Source organism: Anas acuta, chromosome 1, assembly GCF_963932015.1.
Source record: "Anas acuta chromosome 1, bAnaAcu1.1, whole genome shotgun sequence".
In the NCBI taxonomy this organism is placed as follows: domain Eukaryota; kingdom Metazoa; phylum Chordata; class Aves; order Anseriformes; family Anatidae; genus Anas; species Anas acuta.
The window spans coordinates 71162637-71184112 of record NC_088979.1 but is presented as its reverse complement, the minus strand read 5'-3'; the positions used below and the strand labels follow the sequence as shown (position 1 = coordinate 71184112).

The following is a 21476-nucleotide window of genomic DNA, read 5'->3' as shown; positions in this document are numbered from 1 at the left end:
ATTGAAAGAAAATGCATGAGCATGAGGTCACTTCAGTGTGCGTCAAGAAAGAGGACAAGAATCTGAAAGGAAATGACTCTTTCCCTAGAAAAAAGACCATTGTGAGAGAATTAGGCAGTTATACATAGTAGAGGTGAGACTTTTCTGTCTTTGGACTTCTGTATTCCATTTGAAACTCCTGACCTGCTCATGTTATCAAAGAAGAGAAAAATGAGTAAAATCCTATCTGTGGAAAATGAGTGCTACAGTTGTCTTGAAGACAAAAAAATATGCATGTCACTTGTACCTTCTCAATCAAAGCTAGAACTGCTTTTAAAGCAGTTTTGTGTAAAGAAAACTGCCCCGTCCAGAGGTTCAGAGGGCTTCGATTAAACTCCCATCTAAAAGAACAGTTCTCTTTTAAAAAAACAAAACAAAACATACAAAGGTATCTCTTCCGTCACTGACTAGTGCTTCTGGAGGCAGGGTGGTGGCCCTGGGATGGCTGAGCAACACACAGCCATGGCCAGGAGCCCTGCTGTCCTCAGGGCCACCCTTTTGGGTGTGTATGTGGAGGGCCAAGGGGATGTCCAAATGGGTGATGTTCTGAGGACAGCCTTCACCACTGCTGGGACTCCTCACTGGGTGTGGGCTGGCCAAAGGAACAAATACATTATCCAGGAGTTGGTTAAAAGAGTAAAAGAGCATGGAAAAAAAAAAAAAAAAAAAAAAAAAAAAGTACGTCTGAGAGGGAGAGGAAGGGATGTCAAGGCTATTTTTCATTTTTTTTTTTCATTAACCTACTAGCACCTGAGCATCATCTTGCATTAATGTTGGTGTTGCAATGGCTTCTGATTGTTAGTCACTTCTGAAGATTTTAATAATATGGAAATGTGCTTTTTAACATCTTGTATTTTAATTAATTGAGGGTACCTCAGGGTAGCTTTAAATACCAATTGGTTCATGTCCTGTGCTTCCTGTTAACTAGATTTTTCCCAATATTCTCTAATCACTTTGTACCTCTCTTCCTGATTCTAATTACTGAAGCTTTGTGTATGATAACAAGCACTTCAATTCAGAAGTGATTGCACGGCTTTCTGAAGTGACGTACTCCAAAAACTTTCAATTACCTTTCAAGTCCTGTATACCAACTCATGACTTCTGCTTACTTATTTATGTTTTATGGAAATACCATCACTCTAAAGCCATGGGAAGTGAAGGGGATGGTTGAAGTGGCAGCAGAACATTTTGCCTATTGGAAGAGGCAGATCTGAATGTGACCTTCAGCTGTATGCTCTTAAGCTTGATTGGAATATGGAAATTATGTTCCCTGTCTCTGGGAAGAGAGAAGGTGCAGTTTAAACTACTCTTAATGATCTTGCCAACTTTTTTTTTTTTTTTTTCCTTTTTTAGAATGCAACGTAGTAAGGAAATATTTAAAGAATCGACTTTTGTGATGTATCAGTTGCCCAGTTGCATCTTCCCATCTGTGCTCTGAGCACAAAATGATGGAATAACTAATTTAATCTTTTAATAGTATTTGCTCAGAGTAAGAGCTGTTAGAATTTATAGGCAGTAAAAACAGAAGCTATAACAAAGATATTGGGATTTGTGATACAATATCCTGTGATATCTAGGCGTACAATAGCACTGTCTTGCGAAGTATAAATAAAATACTGGTCTTTTGAAAAATCATCATAGTGCAAAGTATGAATTGTTTTCTTTTGACTTTTTAACTCCTGTAGTAAGACGCTAAAAAGCAGATAGCTATATTTTACTTTTGGTGTGGATTTCCTTTGACCATAAGCAAGTAAATTGATCACTCTTTGCTTCAGCTTTTATATGTGAAAGTGTTGACAAATGTTTGATTTTCTGCATTTGGGTAGTAAATATTCTCCAGACTTCAAGGATTATTACAGAACCTTTCTTCCACAAAGGTTGTGGGAGTTTGGCTGCCTGGGTTGATTTCTGCATAATCTGGTATTAAATCAAGAGTAGCATCTGATTATTGTCTATTTGTGTGTTTTTTCATTTGTTTGTTTGATTTTTCTTCTTGAGGAGTCTTTCTTTTGAAACAATCAGTCCAGCATTAAGTGACACTTCATTTATAATAGAGTAATAGACACTTGAAATGACAGAAAAATAAAAAGGATCTTCAAAGAGCAAAGTCACTGCTGTCATCCTGGGTTTTAGGACAAAACTAAAACCTAAATGCTAATTTTTCACAGGTAGACATGAAATGTTAGAACTTTCAGAATTTTTGTGGGACATTTCATGCAGACAACAACAGCATTTATTTATTTATTTATTTATTTATTTATTTATTTATTTATTTTTGATAGCTGAGTTATGAACTTTCTGAGAGAAAGCATTTTCTGACATTATTTACATTTTGCCTTATTTTCTATTTATTTTATATCTATTTTGCTTCTTACAAACTGACCGGCAGCTTTCTGAGCATGATAAGGAGAAATACTACAACTATTGGTAACTTCTAGAGGGTGGGGAAGGGAGCAAAGTCTCTTTAAATGGCAAATGTTTGGTGAAACTGGAAATGGGAGTTATATGGGGAAGGCTTTTTTATGCTCAGGGTATAACTGATGAGGCAGTCAGGCCCGACTGAGAGCAAGAACTTGAAGCTGTTTCTTACCTCCTAAGGGATGTAAACAGTTCTGAGATAGAGCTACATTAGTTGTTTGTAACAGCTTGAAGCCTGGAGAATCTTTGGTTCCTGATACAGAATGAAAAATTTTTCTACTGCCTGTGACTTTTGCAGGATGGGAAAATTCATTTTACAGGTACTAGACTATGCAGAGCTATTTCCATTATCCGTATTTAAATCTTCTGGGATGAGCTCTTCTTTTTCATCTCTTATTTCACAACAGGAAAAAAAAAAACATGATTACAAGATGACATGACTTAAAGAGCATTGGGAAGTTTTACATAAAGTGACATTGCCTAAGGTATTGCACAGTTACATTTGCCCAGAGGGAGGGAGTATGGGAGTAAGTATCAGTAAATCTGTTCAAAAGATAACCAGATGCTTTTTCTTAAATTAAAGATACACCTGTATATAACTTCCCTATCTTTAGTGTGACTGGAGAGAAAGAGAAGAAAGCCAAAGAGTAAGATTTAATAGGTAAATATATAAAAGGAATGAAAGATAAGCAGGGCAGAGAATACATGGCAAATGGAAATATGTCTTTTTCTATTCTTGTGATAGTATTTTCCCATGTAAGAAATGATATGGGTAAATGGTTTCTTTAAATATATGCATATGTAGGGAATGTTTACTTTCTTTTGGTATTTAGTATTGAGTTCCCTTCCTTGGTATTTTTAACAATTCCATTGATGTTTAACATGCAGGGTGTGGCTATCCAGTGCCTCTAAATAATTATCAGGGTTTCCTCACATTATTGCAATGACCCTGTACTTGTTGTCCTCCATTCTCTCCCAAGTGAAAGAGTTTTGTGGCCTCATCCTAGTCCCCAGTTGGCATCTGTCCCCAAGACAAAGTGATTGCATAGTTCAGGAAAATATGCCATGCGCGGTGTATTGCAAGTGAGTGTTTCTGTGCCAAGTATTCTTGCACAAGTTTGTCAACATGTATCAGCCTTTATCTGAAATATTCTTGTTACTTGAGACTGGTGTTTCTCCAGCAAAAACTGGCTCAAGCCTGGAATAGCAAATATGTTTAAGATAAGGAGTAGCGTGCAATGGCAGATGTTGCTTGCTGTTGATGGGTCTTGCTTGATGCATGGGACTTGCAGAGTTGTAACTTTACAAACATAATTTATACTTGTAGATCTAAGGCAACATTTCTGCCTTTTCTTTCTGTCTCGTTCTCTTCTTAGCCTCTTCCTCTGCCCCTCCCAGGGATCTAGTGCTCTCCAGTTCCTACAAATGCATGCACTCATGCAGTTGGGAATTTTTCTCCCAGAGCAGTCTGTGGGCAAACCTGGATTCCTGATGAATTTTTAGCAGATTTTAATAGCACACTGTGTTATTTCCCAACTGTCTGATTTGTATAATGGTGTGTTCAATCTATCTGTTTGGCACTTGGAAAAATCAGATTCAAATCTGTTATCTTGAGATGAGTTTTGGCTAAAGGAACAAAGTACCCTAGCATGGCAAACGTGGCCAGGAGTGAGATCTAGGACTCAGAACCTGCACCCTCCCTTCTCTTTCTGCTTTCTTTTACCTTAGGGTAGCTCCATATTGGTTGGGATCAAATTTCCTAGTAACTCGCTGTCAAAATCAGCCTGAACTTGTATTGTAAAAAGATCAGATATATGCCTCATCAAAATAAATTTCAATGCCGCTTTGTATCCCTTTGTCTTAGAGAAACACAGTTCAGAAATGGCAAGAAAACTTCCCAAATTAACCATCGGCTTTGGTTTTCTCCATTCTCAACCTCCTTCTTGAGGGTGCAACATTCAGGATTCTTGGTGTGATAGATGAAGCTGACCACAGAAGGTCTACACAGACAGAGTTTATTGGAGGAAAACGTTTTTCACAGTCAGAATGAAGACAACTCAAATTAGTACTGAGAATTACCATATATATTGTTTTTGAAAACTGCAATTATCTGTTTCTCTGTGCAGCCCTTCTGGCAAGTCTAGCAGTTTCCAAAAGACTGGGATCAATATTACTGAGGATTCTATTTGACAAGTAAACCAAGAGCACTTGGACTCCAGCACAAAGATGTGTACAAATGCAGCTTCCCTCTGCTCTCCTCACCAGGCAAAACTTTTCCACCGGCCAACACTCCAGGCATGTGCTCTAGAAAACAGAGCACTGAAAATACATGTGCAAGGGCAGAGGAAATATTTTTTCTCTTGATTTTGGCAGTAGTTTTCCAGTCGATGGTTACGGTGCCTTGACTTGCACCATCTCTACACCACCAAGCCTTGGTTGATATGAATCCGTAAATAGCATTTGGCCAAGCTGTCTGTGCAGGTCACTTTGCTGGGCTTTTTTTTGCCTTTTGGGCAATACCACTCTAGAGAAATTTATGATTCAGGTACACAAAATTTCTTAGAGCCGTGTCTCTTCCAACTAAATATTTGGGGGAAAGGAGAAAAGAGGGTGTTGAAGCACTTGGAAATGACCTCTTCGCAACAAAAAAGCTCATGCCTTTGAGAGGCTGGTACTCCCTTCTCCTTCGCCGACCCTACCTTATGCACACACTTTTCCCTGTTCCTGCATTCATCCCGTCTTTCCAGGAATCACTGGAAGAAATGCAGATAGGTGTGTCATGCAAATGAATTTTTTGGTGCTGCATTCCACCCCCATCCCCCACCCCCCCACCCCCCAGTGTTGCTGGAGAGATCTGTTATCACAGGACTTGGGTTTTTGAATGCCAAGAGCTGTTGCTCTGAAGAGCTGTTTTATTTTGGATAGCATTATTTTTCTTTAGTAAAAGATCTATCTTTCTGTCCTGTGATGGTGGAGTTGTAACTCTCTTCTTACTACTGCTCCATTTTATTTTGCATCTTTCCTAATATGGGGATTTCTTTTAGCACAGTTTGGCCTTACTGTGGACATTTTTGGTACGCTGTTGTGACAGTGAGCTCTAATAACACGTTGCCTATGCAATACCTCACAGAGCTTCCCAATGCGTTCATGATAGATAGAATGGGAGGGAGGAGAAGCTACTCTGCTTATTAATCCTCTGTAGTACGGCTTTCCCTTGTGTTGAATAAATGAGATGTCCAGGGACAGGTTCTGAAATAGGTTTTGGAAACTTCTTTCTCTGGCTTCTATGAAGGGCTTGTCATCTTCCCTGCAAATGTTATTGCTTTGTCCCTATAAGCAAACTGGCATGTTTGTCGAAAAGCTGAACAAATGCTGTAGCCTTACAGCAGGCTTAAATTTGCTTTTTTGTTTGTTTTAATTGGTAATTTAAATAATTGAATTAGTTTGGCTCAGCTGATTTTTGCTGCTAAATCTGAAGAAATACTGATTGTTCCTGTACTGATGAGGTCGGGAAGAGATGAGGGCACACATCAGCTCCTTAGCAGGACGAGCATGCTGGTATAGCTGCTGTAGCTCCCACTCTCCTGTTTTTTTGCCATTTGCTGCCTTGTTGTATTTCAGCTGCTGGTCCAGGCTGCCACGGTAGCTGTTGGCTTGGCCGATGGCATTCCCAGTCCAGGCAGCTCAGGAGAATTGCTGCTGCTGGCACAGTGACTGACAATACTGCTCACGTCCGGGGGCTCTGCTGTGCTGTGGGAATGTCAGCCTCACAGTGCACGGCCTGCATGGGCCTTCCCGCTTAGGATATCCCAGGCTGAAACATGGGGGATGGAGCTTTTATGAATTTCCAGCATTGGTACACATGACTTGTTATTTGTGGCCAGGTTCGTTGGCGCTCAGTGCCTTGCAATCCCTGTGCACCTTGTGCAATGGTTAAACAAGAAACCTTGTCTTACGGACCCAGGGTTTTTGCTGTGGTTTTGTTGAGTGCTTGTTCACAGCCTGTATTCCCTATCGGTCGGTGTGTGGGAGGCTTCTGAAATTAGGTCTTCCCCTGTGTGCTGAAGTTCTTACAGCCATCCGGCTGCTGTTGTTCCATTAATAGCACCTTGAGATACGATGCCTCTGTAGGGCAAGAGACACATTTCCATGATTTGGTTTCTCCGGCTGTGCTGGTTCTTCAACACCTTTCTCTTCCCATCAGTAAAGGCAGTACCAGCCTGTCTCCAGTTCCTCTGTTTCTTTGTGACTCCTGACTTTCACTTCTCCTATGAAAGCAAAGCAAGACAAAGACTTGGAGGTGCAAATTTTCAGTTGTGCACGGAGACAGATGCTCATCCTGGGCAAACTGGTCACACGTATACAACATGTCCAAATGATGGTCATGTGCAAGTGGATCTGCCTGTGTGCATGACAGTTCTTCATGAGCAGAAAGCCAGATGACTGGGAACTGCTGAAACCAGCAGGATGCCACTTTACAGAAGGACTAGTCAGGCTGGTTGCCACCTACCTGGTTTCCAGCCTTAAAAGCCTTCAATCTTGATAGCATGCTGATGTTCCTTAGGAAAGTGATAGGAAGCAGCAGAGGCAGAAAAGATTTTGGTGTGCAAATCCAGGAGGCCCATTTGCATTTGAAAGATCATCTGCACAAGCTCAGAACTTTCCTGATGGTGAGAGCTTGTGTCATACCAAAAAAAAAAAAAAAAGTACACACACACACACACACACACACACATATAGGCTGGTTTATTCCTCAGGACTTGAGTACCCAGAATTGTCTTCTGTCAGGTTATGTACCTTTTCTAAGTTCTGGTGTGACTTTTTGAGCCTGGACCCTGTGTCCTTGATTTCTGCTAAGAAAGACTTTTATGGACTTTTTATGTTCCTATAAGGCTCCAACAAATGCCTGTTGCTGGAAGCTGTGTAGATTCCCTAGTCATCTGTTGTCTGTCTACCGATTGTTTCTTTCAGCATAAAACGATTTTTTTTTTTTTTTTTTACATCTGCTTTGAAAAAGACATTACTGGCTATAATCTCAGCACTGCCATGGTGTAAATTGGGGGAAAAGAGTTGGAATATTTTGGTATAGGAAAACCTCCTCAGTAATTCAATAATAAATTGAATTATATGAATTTTTTAGCCAACTAGAAAAACTTGACTGTGCCATGTCCTGTGGCATTAGATGAGGACTGACAACTACAGTTTGGCCTCCTTGTCTCACTCAGTGCTGCTATACAGGAACAGCTCCAAATGTGGTACTGTAACTCTGTCATCAAACTAAATATTCATTGTGGCTTCTTTTCTTTTGCAATTTTTTTTTTTTCCATCTGTGGTTCTGCCAGTTACCTTCAGGGATAGTATTTGCATGTAAATTATTCAGTTATAGGAGGAAGGAAAAAACTAACTGTTAGGATTTGTCTGCAGGGTCTCCTCAGCATAAATGCGACTGAGGTCCCTGTGCCAAGTGCGCGGTTTGGGAGGTGCAGGCTTGGTGCCTCTCAGGTAGCCCCTCTGACCAGCTCGTCAGATGCCTCCAGCAGTGCTCGTCTTTCTTGCCTGATAAGGACTGGAGACCTATTTAGAAAATCTAAATTCTGCCTTTGGCCTTCGATGTCTTAAAAAGAGCTTTTAATGAGGAGGTTAATGTAAAGATACTACATGTTAATGTCCACATGACTCATAATATTACACAAAAGCAGATGCTGGATTAATAGGTTGGGACACAGGACTTAAAAACAAACATTTGATGCAATTTGCTTTGTACGTTGTAATAAACTTTTAATACATTTTTTTTTTTTTTCCTCAAACAGGCTGTGTTATAAAGAATACCAAAGCAATCAACTTTTGAGGAGAGCTCTTTTTCTGGAATGTGCATTGTCTGTGTTTATGTAGCACATTTCTGCAAAGAAGACAGTTAGCTTAATGACTCTGGTTTGGTTTGACTACTTCAACCCCCATCCCGCTTGACAACTAACCCCTATCCCTACCTTGGAGTTGAGACTTTGCTGGCAGAAACTGGTCACTGGTACAAGTCTGCACTCTGCTTTCTTTCTCTGTGGTCATAGCAGTTGCAGAAACATCTTGAAAACCCTCAAACTCTCTTTAAGAGCCTCTCAAAAGTTAGTATTTTTTAAAATTACAGAATTGCCTTAAATTCATCTTAATACCAACCGTGTGTGAGGACATGTCTGTACATGCAAGTTATTTCAGATGAACGAAAAGTATATTTAAAAAGGACAATTATTATTTTAAGATAGTATCATATTTATTACAGAATATTTTTTTTTCTGCTTTAACTTAATCCACTTGCAAAGTAGATAAGCTTATTTCTTCTGAATACTTTGAGGTGTAGACAGAACCATCAGCCTGGGAGAAGCCTCTGTCAGAATTTGGCTTGATAAATAAGAACTCAAAGACCGCAGGCTAGTTTCTTCGAACACAAAGGGAAATGAACAGCCAGTGCTTGGTCAAGGTTTCTCATTAGCACTAGGGCTGTGCAGTTCTCATGTCCCACGGTGAAATCAGTGGAGCTGCATCCCTGTAATTGAGATTAGTATCTACCTGCTTACCAGGAGCAGAGGCAGAGGGAGACCTGGGATGTTTTAAATGAGGTGCAAGAAGTGCCAGAGAGCATCTCCCTGCAGTGCAAAGCCAGGGGGTCCAGACTGCCTCCTGCCCTCAGGGTCTCACCAACCTCTGGCCAATCTGGCATGCAACATAAAACAGCATCTGCTGGGAAACCAGGCTGTGCCCAGGGAAGGTTTCTGTTATGTTTTGTTGTGGAAAAGGTGTTTTCACAATGAAAAGTTGTTTCACAACCCCGTATGCGATGGTTGACTTCCAGTAGAAAGAGCACACTGATGGGAGATGGGCTTGTATTGCAGCTGTGGTTGACTTATGTGCACAGCCTGGGTTTGGCCTTGACTCTCTGAGTTGTAAAAACCAGCAGCAAATCAGCAAATTGTCTTCACAGAGGTCTTTTGTACATTAAGGTATCTGTCTTGCTGGAAACAGTACACCCTTTCCACAGATTAATGAGTTTAAGATTAATAAAAAAAATAAACTTGAGAATTAGGAAGGGTTGTTGTTTTCTTTTGTTGGTGGTGTTGGTGAGTTTTGTTTGTTTTTGTTTGCTTTTCTGGAAGATGTGTTTCAGTTTTCAATGTGTTTCCCATTTTGGATTCAGTCAACCAATATACTGAGACACTGTAGTGTTCTGTCTATTCAAAACCATGTTCTCTGGAAGTTGTATATTGTACCTACTGTAAATAAAGCAGATACTGGCCATTTATATTTATGTCTGTAGCCCTCATTTCTCCTTCCCCAGGTGTTCTGTGATATAGGATCTCACTGAATTCATTTCTGCAATAAAGCCTGTCCGTCTGTTTTGATCTGCCTTGAAAGCTGGTAACGTACCTGATTTGAGTGGCCATTGGGACCAACCGCTGCCATTTTCTTTGCAGCCCTCATGGATAGGATAGGAGCAAACATTTTATTTCACTTTCCTCTGCTAAACCCCACTTTGTCATAGCAATACCTGCTATCACATTGCTTTTCTGACTTCTCCTTCATGTTACCACCTCTTCCCTATTCCTGACTTCTTTTTCTCCTTTTCTTTCTCTCATTTTCTTCTAAATCAATTAATTTTGCTCTGAAATAAAGCTCCTTATTCACTAGATAGGTATAATGGTGCAGTAACTGAAACTGAATGATAGCATGTGTATGCAATGTATAAAATACAAATCTCAGGTTGACAAGGTGGTGAAAGGGGAAGAAGCAAGAGGAAGCATGGGGAGCTGGAAGAAGAGGAGAAGGTACTCACGCCTAAATAAAAGCAATTTCTTTTGAGGAAATACCTTTTCTTGTTGCTGGAGTGTTTATTTTTTTCATTTATACTGAAACAAACAAAAATGGAAATGACTTCATTGTCCTTTTTGCTTTGGATTTTATACCCAAATAGGTGAAACAGTGTGATAAGCAGGAATGGAGTTATGGGGAAGGAAGCAAATGTTATGGTTGTGTAGCTTGGTTTACCAGCTGTCATAGGTCAATTTTCACTATAGTTTATGATTTGATTGATTAAAATGTAAGAGAATACTTAGTGGACGTATTTAGCTCACATTTTTTGCCTTCTAGTTGGCATTCTCTTTATAAGCACATACACACATGCAGAATTTGTACATGTTGCTGTCATGCCCACAGTGGCCTTTCCTGCTCTAACATGAAAGCAATGCTAATGTTCCTTGTCTGAATGTAAGCCTATTCAACCCTTCAGGGAGCGCCGTAGAACGGGTCTTTTGGTGTGGACTCAGTTGGTCTAAGGAGTGTTTGCTTTGTAAGAGGTGCTTTTAAAGTGACTTGAACTTTCTGAGCTAAGAGACCTGAACCAGGATATAAGAAACATTAGTATTGGTGTGGGAAGGTCATATTTCACTTCTCAGTGAAGTGCTAGAGTTACTTTTTGGGGAAGAAACTTTTTTGGGAGAACCCTGAATTTGAATCTCTGCTACATGCATTAAGAGGTGCCTCTTTGCTCCAATACATGCCGTTTTCCTTCTCAAAATCCCATCAGTTCTGGAGCCATTCTTGCTCTTTTCCTTGTAGTTTCTGTCCTTGCCATTGGTTTCAGGGTTACCTGCTGCCTATTTCCCTGTTGCTGGGTAAGAGACCTGTCCACTTTCACCTCTGTCTGTTCAAGGGAATGTGTTCATGTTTTCTTGTTGTCTAAAATGGCAACCATGTTGAACAATACACGCATATTCCTCTCCCTTTTTAGGTACTCAAATTATTCAGGCACTGATTTTCAGTCAGTGGCTAAAAAGACTGGAAGTTACATCCTTGCCAAATTTCAAATGTATCCAGTCATGTATGAAGCCTTTCAAAAACTTGGATTACAGTGGAAAACAAACAAACAAACAAAAAAAAAAAAACAAAAAACAAACAAAAAAAAAAACAATAAATTCTTCCTCTTTATTTATTTCCTTCTGCATTTTTAAAAAATGCAATAACTTTTTTTTTTTTTAACTCTTCACTGACTGAAGACAGACTAGCAAAACATTCTCAAAACATTCTCTAAAAAAAGCTAAGATCAATATAATTGGAAAAGACTACCCAGTGGAAAATTTAACAATTATTTAATAACAGGTCTAACTTTAATTTCTAAGCCTAGCTATTGAAAAAAAGTGTAGGCATTTTATGTAGAGTTTATTGTGATAAATATTTTTGGTGGAAATTGCAGGGCTGCTTATGTAACTAATTGGAAACATTTGAAAGCTCTTGGCCAAGGCTTTTTTAGCACAAATTATATTTATTAGGAAACATAAATGCAATAATATCACTGTAAGAGGAATTAACTTTAAAATAATTGCAAATAATTCCCACTCTACATGGATGGGAAGAATCAAGTAGTTACCTGAACAGAACAGAAATTCATGTTGAATTGTACTGGAAAGAACTGTGTATTTAAGAAAAAGTGAAATCTGGGAGTTGCTATGAAGAAAGAACCTTGTATCAGCGCTAGCTCTGTGTTTCATAACTATACGAAATATGAGACTGTGTTATACAACAAAGCAATCCCCTAAAAACCTAGAAATCAAAACAGAAAGTCCTTTGATAGATGAAAGTCAGCATCGTTTTAACATTTGTTACTTATAACATTGCCTACAGACACTGCACTGTGGCAAAAGGAAACATTCAGCGCCGTTTCCCCTGTACAAATATCAAGCAGCTTGTTTTAAAAAGCAAACAGAAACTCACCTTGGTATCCCAAAGACCACACGGGATTCACATGAAAGATTTGCCAACTCATCAAAAATCATATTTGATATTTGACCTAATTTATGCCAACCCCAAACAGTTAAATTAAACCACCTGCGTGACAACCTTTGCTCTCATTTGGCTGGAGCGCTCACGGTAGAGCACGAACGTTTCCTACCAGGCTGAGTTGTGCAATCTGCACCCATGCATCCACTTGCCTTTGTGGCACTGAGGAACATGGTGTAGTGATGGGACCCAGTAGGGCAGGTTGGTGGTTGGGCTCCACCATCTTGAAGGTGTTTTCCAACCTAGATGGCTCGAGGGCTCTCCTTCCCAGGCATCCCTACAAGGACGTCTCTGAGTGAAGTTTTCGCATCATCCCCTCCACAATGAGGGCAAAAGCAACTCATTTTCAGCATCGGTACGGGCTGCGGAGTTCCACTGCCTGTTGGCTCATTTGGAGGCTCAGTGGGAGGCAGGGGTTATAGGCTTTGCCCACCCTTGGCAGAGGGGTTAATCTTCATCTCATGAATTTGGAGCACGTGCCCTACCCAGCTGGCCACGTCTTATCCTGGGTTCAAAAGCACTTGTGAAGGTGCAGCCTTTGTGCAGCCATCCACGGGCAGCAGAAATGTTGGCTTTGGTGGTGAGGGCCTGTGGTGTATGGGAAAAGCAGATTTGTTTTTTAATGCAAAAATTGGCTCCTCATTTCTTTGGGGGCCAGGAGCCTGCAATTTTCAACAAGCGGAGTACTCAATTATGCAATTAAATTAGGTAGACTGGCTTCTACCCTTGCTTGGACATGCCTTCTTTGGCTGAACTTCTTACTGTGTCCCCCACACTCCTGGTGAAGTGAATGTAGGACTGTCCTTTGTCATTCAAGAAGCTTGCAGGATTTTATGCTGCCAATTGAATTTTTTCCCAGTGTGCAGGAAATAAACAATCCCCAAGCTGACTTGTAACAGCTGTCATGCTGCTCCATAACAAAGTTAAGGTAAAAATCTTGAAGGGTAGATTATTATAGGATAAAAAAACGCATGCAAATAGAAATGAGTAACTTTCAGGTCTGAATTGGATGTTTATCTTTTGCATCATCAACTTCAGTCTTTCGTGAGCTGCTAGTACTAGAAGATTATAGTGCAGCAGATGACACCAAATATTCCGTACCTTCTATTCCCACACAGAGCTTGCTTTCAACATTGTTTACTGGCCTGGGTAGAGTGGTCTGTTAAGTGTGTGCCTCTTCCAAATGCATCTTAAATTCTTAATCAAGTTACTACTGTGAACTAACCTTACATTATTTCTTTTTCTTCCTATAGCTTTCCCTACACAAAATGGAAAGGTTGCTATAGTGACTGGAGGTGCTAAAGGAATTGGTTACCAAACTGCGAAGCATTTGGCAAGACTTGGCATGCACGTTATAATAGGTACAGTCATTATTTTCCTAATATTAATATATTTATTTGTGTTTCAGAATATAGATTTTTTTTCTTTTAAGGAAGATTTTCTTTCCAGTACAATTGTAAATATGTAAGGGGAAAGCTCATGAGGGGAGGAGTTTTTCTAGCTTTTAGCGCAAATAAAGATTTGCTTTCTGTTTTGCTTTGCAAAACTTTATAGAGAAGTGGATTATTTATTTATTTTTGTGCAAAACCTGGAAGACTTAAGCTACCTTATGTTAAAAGCCATCAATTATGTCATGAAAAAGACTTTAGAATATGTGCATTACAAAGATATTTTATTATCTTGGGACTGATTTCCTTAACTGAGTATGAACTTGAACTTTAGGGTACACATTTTCATTAAGAGGAAAACTGATGAAAGCCTGGAAGGAACATTCCAGCATGTAGTGGGAGATATTTCTGTTCCTTTGTATGATAGAGAAGAGGAAACCTTCGTAACTTCAAACATGTAAAAATTTCACATCTACTCCTCAGCTTGTCACTGTACGTGACCCTTGTACTCCAGGCAGGGAAAGAAGTAGCTTGAGAGGTTCCTTCTTGTCAGTCTGAGATAGGATGTTCCTGTTTCTCTCCATTGATTATAAGGAGCTTATAAAGTGGCTATGATTGAGAAGTCATTTAGATATCTAAAGTTAGGATAGTTTAAACCCTGTTGGAACTCCAAAAATGTCCTGAGCACACAATTTCTTCTCTATGCTACAGATTTAGTGAGATTTTGTTCCCATTTTCTGAAGTTTTCTGTGCTCCTGCTAAATATATCTACTACATATTTATATAATAATTTACAGAACACATATATAAATAAATAAATGAAATAAATAAATGTCTACTAAATCAGTGTGTAGCCATGAATAATGATATTCTTGACACACTGTATTTTGCTCCATTATTCTTTCCTTAACTAGATTTCTACATTTCTTCTTTAACTTTTACACTGCAAAGTCACTGAAGGTCAGTATTTTGTAACACACTAGTGAGCTAGTGATGACTTTTTATTTAGCTTTTATACAGAACAGGATCTGTCTAAGGTTTTGTGTACACATCTTTTGAAAAAAATACACAAACAAGCACATGGTAGCCATGTATTATTCTCAGTGCTGTGGAGTTAGTAACACTAATGGACTTGCCCTGGAAATGTACAGGTGTAATGCAGAATACCACTTACTCATACATGTTTTAATAGATGTGTCAAAACCAAGCATCTGCAAAATGCAAACAGATGCTGCTATACGTAGCTAGATGATAGATGTAGCTAATGTCAGCATTAATATTTCACTAAAGAAGTATCTTTTCATGTTAAAGGTGGAATGGAGAAATGGACTCTGTTGGAAAACAAGAAGGCCAGTTTTCTTTTCTTTGCATAGTGTCATGGAAGCATAGAACATTGCTACTCCTTCGAGGACTTACTTTACATCATTTAATGTTTAATGTTTAGTAGTTTTCATATAACAAAATTCAAAGCGAGATCTTAGGGAAAATGAAGGGTATATTTATTTACAGAATCGTTAAATAAACTGATTTTGCCCACTCATAATCACCTTTGTATAGATTTCATTTACTCACACCCATACTCCTACAAGCCCCAACACGTGTGTGCGCAGTGGTCTGGTGAGCATCACTTGTGTGCAGCGTGGGACTAGGCATGTCAGCTACCGAGCGTTTATCCTGGCTTTGTGGTCCTTGATCGGAAATGACAAGGTAGTTTATGGACAGATCTTTTATGCCCTTCAGGATTCATCAGCTCTTAGTCTGTCCTTCTTTGTTTGGGGTATACAGACTATGTCTGGGCTAGCAGGAAAAGTAATGGTAGAGGTGATATGCCACAACACTGTTGTTGTCTTCCTGGCGTCAGAGTGCATGGTCATCTGCTGGCAAGTCTAGACATATACAACACAGGAGCGGTGTCCTTGAAACGTGTCCTTTATTATCAAAAAAGGACATTCTTTTAACTCTTTGCTCTGATGTTTCTTCTGGTGCTTGCAGACGCACACATTTCCATTCGCTCTTAATTTGTACCAACCTTAATATTTGCATTATGAATCTCTAGAAATGTAAATTAATGAAATTAATTATAGGAAGCATTCGATGAGTAAGAATTTCAACTGATTTAATTATTTCAGCCAAACTCTGACCTAAACACTGAGTCTGGTGAGTCAGAGACATCTCCTTTGCCTGTGAAATTCTTCAGAGCAAGGAAGCCCTGTCAGTAGAATGAATAGTCACAGGGTTTGTTCCAGCTACAAGATTAAGACAGTCTCAAAAGCACATTAAATACAATGAACTTCCATTCTTGTTAACTGTAGACCCCAAGTGTCCAGAGTATGCTTAAAATACCTCTTGGTACATCAGCACATTCAGCTTCAGGACACACAGGCAAAGCATTAAACCTCAATAAAGACAGCAAGTGTGCTCAAGTTTTCTATTGTAGGAATGTTTTCACTGTATGTTTGCATGTAGCCATGAACATATGTGAAAAAAGTGTGATTGATAGGTGAATTTAGGCTTGGAAGGGGGATCAGACTCACGTTTAGCTCAATTTTGCTCATTCACTGAAGACTTTTCTCCCATTGCAGGGACTAAGTAATGGGAATGTTTAGCAATAAAGAATGATGTCCCTGCAGCGGGCAAATGAGTCAAATCTGAATGTCCAATGTGAAGATGATTCACCACTTGTGATGGATGTGATTTTGACTCCATTTCATGTTTTAGAGGAGTCAATGTTTGAAATAACATACTTTTAAATCCCATCTACAAGTGGAACAAGTGAAAAAATAAGTGTTAAGTACTTTACCTTGCGGAATATGAATAGTCACCATGTAAAAAGGCAATGGTTTCCCTTAAAGCATTTTCAGCAAGCAGTAACACAGTGCTTTTACAGCTTCTTACTTTCCAGTCCCAGCACGGCTGCACAAGACTCCTTTCTCCCACCAATGGTCTCTCTCTACAGATGCTACTAGCTCTGCCCTCAGTCTCTTGATGGGAAAAAGGTCAGTGTGAATGCTGAAATGATGAAAGGAATTTTCTACAGGTTAGTTTTTAGGTTTCATTGTGGCTTTTTGCAACACTGCGATAGCATTGCTGACAGTGAACAGGGCTTTTACTGCAGGAAAAGCTGGGACCCCGGCAAGGAAATCTACTGCCAGTGGTGGGCTTTTGGAGTCAACCAAGCTGGGAGTTCGTGCTCCCTGTTACCCAATTTGTTACCTAATAAATAAGCTTGCATTTTCTTCTTCAGATGAGGCAAATGACAAGTCATTTTTGTTGTCTGTTTGTCAGGAGCTAATACCGAAGATGGTGTTTTGTTTGGGATTCCAAATACATATGCTCTTAACAATAAGGACATCAAAAATCAAGGTGTCCCAGTCATTGTTATGATGACCATCTTGGTTCAGTTCTGATTCACAGTATCGGCCACAGTTTTGTGAGTCTGAATTTATATTGATTAGAAGTATAAACTCTTTGTATCCTTTCCATCCTTCATCACGGGGGTGAGTGCATGTTAAAAATACTGACTTTAAAAAGGAGAGTTTTGGTTTGTTCCCTCCCACCTCCAAAAATTAATAAAAAAAAAGGGGGGGGAGGGGAAGTGTGGCAATGTCTAGTATAGAATTTTGATATTTTTGTCTGTAAATGGTGAATGAAGATCAAAAGATTTCCATCTTGACAATGTTATATATGTGCTGCTTGTTATAAAACACCAGGTTCAGGGCAGTGTAATCAGTCTTCAGTGTTTGAGTACATCAGTGTCACAATTTTCTTAGACAATCTCACATTCTAAAGGAAACAGTCTCATTATATATATAAATATATGTATATATTCAAGTGATTTATCTAAGCAATGAAATTTTGGCATAAATAAATGTAATTCATAGCGAGACTCAGCACTTCTTTGTGACCTCTGTAAGCCCTACGAGAGACCAAGAAGAAGATATTTCTGTCATCTCTTTCATTCACATTAGTTTCCAGTTTTCAGGCTGGACTCTCTGCACTACATATCAGACAATTCTCATATGATATAATACTACAAAGTAACTTTAGAAGGATAATTAAACCCTATCAAGATGGTAAAATTATTCATTATCAAAGACAGTTTGATTTAATTTCAATTACTTAAATTTTATATGGGATACTTTAATAGTTTTTTCTTACTGTAGACAGATGCTTGAATATTTTTAATGTTAATACCGCTCCAGTATCTTATATGTCCCATGCATAGCCCAGAGGACTGACCGCAGCTGAGAGTTCAGAAATCCTAAGTATATGTCTTGGGAAACCTGGTTGATTAATATTTGCATAATATCTTGAAAATACCTATCATGGGACAATGGTATTCTCTGGATATGATAAAATGGCAACAGAGGATTGACCAAGTTTGTTGGATTTTATTGTAACTACACACACTGATTACCTGTGCAATTAAGCCTGGGCAGTTTAAGTAAGTAAGCGTAAGCAAGGTAAAGGGAAAAGCCACTTGCTATGAAGGCAAGGCACAATAGAATCATTAAGGTTGGAAAAGACCTCCACGAACATCTGATCATCACCCTACCACCAATGTCACCCACTAAACCATGTCCCTAAGCACCACGTCCAACCTTACCTTAAACAACCCCAGGGATGGTGACTCCATCACTTCCCTGGGCAACCCATTCCAATGCCTTTCTGAGAAGAAATCACTCTGTATTGGGTCTGGCTAGCTCAGTCGGTAGAGCATGAGACTCTTAATCTCAGGGTCGTGGGTTCGAGCCCCACGTTGGGCGCCAAAAAGGACTGTGGTGGTTTTACCGTACTGGGCGGCTAAACCCCACAACCGCTCTCTCACTCCCCCTCCTTTAGATGAGGAGGGGGAGAAGTAAAGCAAAGAACAACTCACGGGTTGAGATAAGGATAATTTAATTGAAGGGAAATAATTATAATAATTAAATAAAGACTACCATGAACTAACAATTTAACTAAGGGGAAATAAAAAGGGAAAGGGGAAAGGGAGGGGAAAAAAGGAAAATAAAAAGAAGGGAGGAAAACAAACAAACAAAATAAATGAAAGCTATATGGAAGTGCAGAGGAAAGAAATAACTCTACTTCCCACAAATGAGCAATGATTGACCACGTCCTTGAAGCAAGGCCTCAACGCACGCAGCCGGTGTTCGAGAGGAGGACCAACGTCTTCCAAACGAGAGCCCACCCCTCCCCTCTTCTTCCTGTTTCCACCTTTTATTGCTGAGTGTGACATCACATGGTATGGAATATCCCTTTGATCGGTTTAGGTCAGCTGCCCTAGTGATGTTTCTCTCCTCACTTTTTGCCCATCCCCTAGGAGGGTTAGAGAAAGGCCCAATGCTGTGCCACTGCTGCTCAGCAGTAGACACAACACTGGTGTGATAACACTGCTGTTCCAGCTACGAGTACAGAGTATGGCACTGTATGGGCTGCTGCCGGGAAAGTTAACATTCCAGCCAGACCCAATACACACTCCTAATTTCCAACCTAAACCTCTGCTGGTGCAACTTGAGGCCATTCCCTCTAGTCCTATCACTGTCCTATCTGTGAGAAGAGGCCAACCCCCAGCCCCCCACACCTTCCTTTCAGGCAGTTGCAGAGAGCAATGAGGTCTCCCCTGAGCCTTCTTTTCCCCAGACTAAACAACCCCAGCTCCCTCAGCCGCTCCTCACAGGACTTGTGTTCCAGGCCCTTCACCAGCTTCATAGCCCTGCTCTGGACACGTTCCAGGGCCTCGATGTCCTTCTTGTACTGAGGGGCCCAAAGCTGAACACAATACTTGAGGTGCAGCCTCACCAAAGCTGAAATATACCATATATTTCAGCTATTATACACGTGTATATATATGTACATACATATCACAGAATCACAGAATTTCTAGGTTGGAAGAGACCTCAAGATCATCGAGTCCAACCTCTGACCTAACACTAACAGTCCTCCACTAAACTATATCCCTAAGCTCTACACCTAAACGTCTTTTAAAGACCTCCAGGGATGGTGACTCCACCACTTCCCTGGGCAGCCCATTCCAATGCCTCACAACCCTTTCGGTAAAGAAGTTCTTCCTAACATCCAGCCTAAAACATCCCTGGTGCAACTTTATCCCATTTCCCCTAGTCCTGTCACCAGGCATGTGGGAGAACAGACTAATCCCCACCTCTCTACAGCCTCCTTTAAGGTACCTGTAGAGAGCAATAAGGTCGTCCCTGAGCCTTCTCTTTTCCAGGCTGAACAAACCCCGGCTCCCTCAGCCTCTCCTCATAGGACTTGTTCTCCAGACCCCTCACCAGCTTGGTCACCCTTCTCTGGACTTGCTCGAGCACTTCCATGTCCTTCTTGTAGCAAGGGGCCCAAAACTGAACACAGTACTCAAGGTGTGTACACACATAATATAGTATAATATACCAATACTATAAAAGATTAGTCTTAGGGCTGATAAGCAGCAGTCAGGGAAGCTGTCGCCCTCGCATGTTCTCTGTTACAATGCTGGATGTCTCCTTCACCAGGCAGCACCCCAGGCCAGCCATCAGGAGCTACCCTGAGCTTGAGTTGGGGAGCTGCTTTTACAGGGCTGTGGCTTTCAGTTGTCTGACTGACCTGATAATACGAGTGTCTCAGGTGTGTTTCCATAAGGCTGTTGCTCCATGAACAGCTGCACTGTTTGCTGTTTGTCTACTGTTGGGTGAACAGTCTGTCGATATCCCTGAGGACGTTGTCTAGACTGTTCTTGAGCGACTGAGTGGGTCAACACAGCTGTGAATTGCTTGTGAACAGTACATTGATATCTTTAAGGACTACCGCATGATAAATCACAGATTTATCAGTGTAAGTTGGTACTGGAAGCAAGTTGCATGAGCACTCTTTTGTCCTGTTGTCACATGCCATACCTGAGGAAAGGAGCATATTAGGAGCATCTCACCACACTATCAAACAGCAGTTGTGCAGTATATTTTATGTTAGAGTTTGGAGCAATTAAAACCAAGGTCAGTTTGTAAAACAGACTGAGAACCTAGATATAACAGTTCTGGTGTCTGTATAAAAGAAAACTACACAGAGTTAGTAACTCCCAGTCAAGGGGTTTTCAAACAGTCCCAGCACTCTGAGCAAACCGAAATACTTCTCGTGTCTGCTTCAGTATTTTATCTACTAACCTTCAGTGCTGGAGCTGCATCGCTCTTAATCTTGGTTTATTTTATACTATTGGAACTTTGTTTTTAAAATGCATGACTTCAGGTTATTTCAGTTTGCGTTCATACATTTCAAAATAATCTTAAAGCAAATTAGCCAAGCCGAAATGCCCATTTGAAGACTGTGTCATATCTTACTGCATGTGAATTTTTATAATAAATTAGACTTCAAGTTCTGATCAGTCCTCAAAAATTAACTATGCTGAGGAAGTAAAAGAAAGAACTGGAATTTGTTAGTTCTAGATTTCCTATAACACTTAGTAAAATATAGGGTGCTTTTTTTTTTTTTTTGTTGTTGTTGTTTGGTTGGTTGTTTTTGTTTTTTAATTGTAAAACTAGAAAGTATGCAGCTAAAAAGATACAGTGTTTATGAATAGTATGGTGATTATTATGAACTGTGTAGAAATAAAATACCACCCATCAGAAAAGAAATAAGCCACTGTGATTAAAAACAAAGTTTCTTGATAGAATAAAAGTATTTTGGGACTACTATCTTTTGCATTGAACCTTAACACATCCTTAATGTAGTAGAAGCGTAAGGTGAGCAAATGTTCTTGGTAGGCATTTTTAGAAAGAACATTGTGGATAGTCCAGTGAATATGGAAAAAATCACAGGCAT

General features: G+C 39.9%; 1 protein-coding gene and 1 non-coding gene across 3 annotated transcripts in view; both read left to right on the top strand.

Moving 5' to 3' along the window:
• The window catches only part of DHRSX (dehydrogenase/reductase X-linked), a 212019-nt gene that overhangs the window by 65084 nt on the left and 125459 nt on the right, over window positions 1-21476 (top strand). For both annotated transcript variants that reach the window (XM_068682180.1, XM_068682179.1), the window contains one exon: window positions 13533-13640. In XM_068682180.1, the coding sequence (XP_068538281.1) occupies window positions 13625-13640 (16 nt within the window). In that variant the 5' untranslated portion in view covers window positions 13533-13624. The remainder of the gene's footprint in view (window positions 1-13532; window positions 13641-21476) is intronic.
• TRNAK-CUU (transfer RNA lysine (anticodon CUU)) lies at window positions 18361-18433 on the top strand. The gene has a single exon. It is a non-coding gene; the product is annotated as a tRNA-Lys (tRNA).